The sequence below is a fragment of the Papaver somniferum genome, unplaced genomic scaffold, assembly GCF_003573695.1.
Source record: "Papaver somniferum cultivar HN1 unplaced genomic scaffold, ASM357369v1 unplaced-scaffold_19, whole genome shotgun sequence".
Classification (NCBI taxonomy): domain Eukaryota; kingdom Viridiplantae; phylum Streptophyta; class Magnoliopsida; order Ranunculales; family Papaveraceae; genus Papaver; species Papaver somniferum.
Window position 1 is genome coordinate 15,556,401 of NW_020628818.1, and position 4,193 is coordinate 15,560,593.

The 4,193-nt window shown below is 37.5% G+C and overlaps 1 protein-coding gene across 1 annotated transcript; it reads left to right on the plus strand.

Moving 5' to 3' along the window:
• The first annotated feature begins 200 nt into the window (after nt 1–200).
• On the plus strand, nt 201–2,355 carry LOC113338297 (dual specificity phosphatase Cdc25-like). The gene is made up of 3 exons (XM_026583742.1): nt 201–422; nt 517–655; nt 1,948–2,355. Exons 1-3 carry the CDS (start codon nt 340–342, stop codon nt 2,116–2,118), a joined length of 393 nt encoding a protein of 130 aa, XP_026439527.1. The 5' UTR covers nt 201–339; the 3' UTR covers nt 2,119–2,355.
• The last annotated feature ends 1,838 nt before the right edge of the window (nt 2,356–4,193 follow it).

Genomic DNA, 4,193 nt, shown 5'->3' on the forward strand with positions numbered 1-4,193 from the left:
CCAAAAGGTCGGATACATATATAACCGTCTCCATTACGGTGTTTCTCACTGTGGAGGTCAGTTACTCAACAATTTGAGGCCAATCTAGGGGCAGAAAGTATTTGCGTCCATATTAGTACCAAGTGGTCAAATCCCTCAGTCAAAAAAATAAATAAAAAAGTGGTCAAATCCAACTCCCGGGACCCGACCAAACAAGCCAATGTTCTTTCTTTCTTTTTTTTGTTTTTTTGAAGAGACAAGCCTATTTTCCGAGCGTCAAGAAAATCCCCAAATCCAACAAGTAATGGAGACCCATTAAAACTTCTCTTCTTCTTCGCAAAAATCCGCGACGAAGCAGTAATGGCACGATCAATCTCATACATCACTGGTTCTCAGCTTCTCTCTTTAAAACTTAAACCTAATCTTGCTATCGTTGATGTTAGGTACAACCAATTTCCCTCTATCTCTAATAATCTTATCAAATTCTCTCTTCGTTTTATTTTTTTATTGAGTGACATTTTCTTTTGGTTTTGTTAGGGATGACGTGAGAAACTATGATGCACATATAGCTGGTTCTTTGCATTACCCAAGCAGTAATTTCTCTGAGAAGATCCCTAATTTGATTCATGAAGCTAATGGTAAAGATACCCTTGTCTTTCATTGTGCCCTAAGTCAGGTAAGCTTCATTTCCTTAGTTTGTTTTTAAAACCTATGCCCTAATTGTTGCAATTATTTTTTCGATGTAGTTCTATTTGTATGTTGGAGTAATTCAGTGTTTGCGTTTGGAGTAATTCAGTGTTTGTGTTGGTATTGGTTTAGGATTAGGATGCAACACTAGTACTAGTATCGCTGCCACGGCAGTGTGTTCATCTAATTTCAAGAGGCAATGCAGTAAATTGGAAGAAATTGTAGTTACTTGTTTCTGGTTTTTCTGGGATATTTATGATTGACAGGACTCTTTTTTTAGTCACCACTAGAGGGCCTTGTACATTGGTCAACTGGCATTATAATCTGCAAATGAACCAAAATTGAATTTTATGTAGTAGTTTTTTAAGACCCTCTTTTTGTTTCGATCTTTGGGTTATTGTCACAAACGCAAAATAGGAAAGGAAAGAAAGGATGAAATTAAAATCTGCAAGTATCATTATTATGAATTGTTGTTTATGCTTATGCTGAAAGTGTATGCATCATTTCATAAAGCAAAAGATATACCACCAACTGGTTACTTACTTGAGGGTACTAAGAAGTAACTGTACTACTTCATTCAATAATTTCTTGCTGTTGGCAGGGGTTCCAAATAAGCTTCATTACATCATTACTCTATACTTTGTATAGCTATGAATTTCTAGTAGACCTTGATAATTCACGGGGTTTGTGTTCTGAATCCACGAGAACCCTAGGATAAACACTTGACATAGAAATCTTATTTCTTTGTAGCATTATCTTTTAGACATAAGTATTCCGTCTTTAAATACACAGCAGGTTGTTGTAGGCCGCTATAGGTACTAATTAGGCACACAGTAAAGATAAGAAACTGAAACTAACAACTAGATAATATATAACTTCTTGTAACTGCTAGGCAGACAAGAATAGAGCTTATTCTTGTTCTGCATCACTTACTTCACTTGTCTGACGTTTTCTTTTTCTGTGGGAACTCGTTACCGACCCACAACCTCCTGTATGTAGTCTTCCGTTGGTATTTTCTTGATGTCTATATATATTTCTGGTTGCTCCTTGGCCAACTTACCATGCTGGATTGAAGTTCAACACTTCGAAGTTCGCCATTGTTTTTTAGCTTCTTTCACCAAACTTCTATACTCTCGTCCACATTCATTAGATTCTTTGTTTACCTGTTAACCATATCATCAAGTCTTGTAATATGCTATGCCTGTTTGGCTGACATCTTTCAAACTTACTGTTGCCGACTTCTTTTTACAATGTTTGGGTTATCCACTCAACTTTGTGTAGGTACGTGGCCCATCTTGTGCACGCCGATTGGTAGATTACCTTGAAGGAATGAAAGAAGATGCTGGAATAAAGAATGTCATGGTTTTGGAGCGTGGCTTCAATGGCTGGGAAGCTTCTGGCAGACCTGTTTGTCGCTGCACTGACACCCCATGCAAGGGCGACCATGCATAGAAGTTTGAGTGCCGCAATCAATGGAAGTAATTCGAAAGGAAACAAACTATGTTATTGTTCTGTTCCATATTGATATATGATATACACACACTGTACTATGTTAAGATGTTTACACTACATGGTGTAATTGTGTAAAGGATAACAGACATGGTTTGTTGCGGCATATCCTCTTTGCTGCATCGTTACTTCTTTGTGTGTTACTATTAGACAAATTTGCAATCTTTTGGTGCAGTTATTCAGTGTTTTGCTGTGTGTGATCAGCAAATAGCAAGATCTGGGTTAGGTTTTAGAGAGAGAAGCTGAGAAGTGAGAACTAGTGATATGTGAGGCCATTTTTTCTTCTTCTCTGTTTTGGGGAGAGGAGAAAACAAAGGGCAATTTCGTCTAAATAAAGTACAGTTTTACCACAAAGTAAGAAGTAGTATAAAAGAAGAGTACAAATCCGTTAGGGTTGTTTATTCACTCTTATTATTCCCAACTGCCGCGAGAAATAATGGTCATCCCAAACCGTCCAGTTTCAGCGTTTCGTGGAGTCATGGGGAAACATACCAGTTTCTTGGATTTTTCTGAAGAAGATGGAAATTATGCGAAGGCACACTATTTTTGTGCACACTTCAGCAGAAGATGAAAATTCAGCGTTTCATGAAGACGTGGGGAGACGCACGATATCCTCGGCAGACGAAGAAGATGATAGGCCACAAACATTAGATGAAGAAGAATATTCATCATACGAAGTTCACTTAGATGAAGAAGAATATACATCAGGCGAAGATGAAGAAAGACCAGGACTTGAGTATGAAGATGAAATAGAACATACACCTCATTCACCTCCATTACAACAACCTATGTTATTCATAGATGAATATGATGAAGAAGAAGTTCTTAAAACAAGAACCAAAGTCGAACCTGAAGACAGTAATAATAGTAATTTAGGGAGAGGAGAATCTAATGTGAATGATGAGGATATCGATTGTTGTTCAATTTGTATGAATCCTTTTTCTTCTCATGTCCGTCATAAAATCAGGTACTTTTTTTTTCCCTTAAAATCGTTTGATATTACATATGAGTCATGGCCCAAGGTAAAATCTTGCATCAACACTTATTCACTGCTTGTGGTTTAAGTGTAAAGGCCCGACCTAGGCGCCGAAGTGGGAGTTTTTGGCCTAGCCAGGGTTCTTTTTGTTAAGACCTAACTGTATTTTGAGTAATCTATTACTAAGGACTTCTAGTTCAAAAAATAATGTACATTGTTCCATATATATTGTCAACATGTTACATGTTAAATCATGATTACATGTTCACATCCAATAACAACACCACCTCAACATTTTATACCGGAGCTCTTCCATGCCACAGCTCCATGTTTTGTACCCAACCCCGCACCATACGCCAAACAAAATAGGAGCAGAATGTTTGTAAACTCGAGGTTTTTGTCTGAGTACAAAAAGAACCCTGGTTAGGAATGTTGAATTTTTGTAAACATAGGAGCAGAATGTTTGTACCCAACAACGGTGAATTTTTCAATTAAAATGTTGTTAATTTTTGTGAGATAGAATTTAGAATGCTTAGAAGCTTAGTCATGTTGTTTATAAGGCTAACCTCTAGATTGAGCTGTTAGATTGGCCAAAAATTGTTGCAAATTAAAAAAAATGTGTGGGAAAAAAGTTAACACCACTTCTTTCTACTTCTCTCTCCTAGCAAGTGCTTGCAGTTCAAGTAGCAGCGAGATTGAAACGTTGAAGGATTCAGCGCTCAAAAAGTGATTATAACGCTGAACGGTTCAGCGGTGGGAGATTAATTTTCTGATCTAACGGCTGAGATTTAAAACATTGAACCAAACAGCGCTGTATAATGGTCCCAGATGACGTGGTCTTCTAATCTAGCTGCTAGATTAACCATCCCATAGGACTTAGGAGGTTTCCCTAGCCGACGTGGATGGCCAATCTAGCTGCTAGATTAGAACACCATAGGGGTTAGCCTAAGTACGAACGAATAATTATGTTTTTTTTATCCTATTAATCAAGTAAGTTTGAGATTGCAGTTGTCTTCCATGTGGACATCTATATGGTTTATCT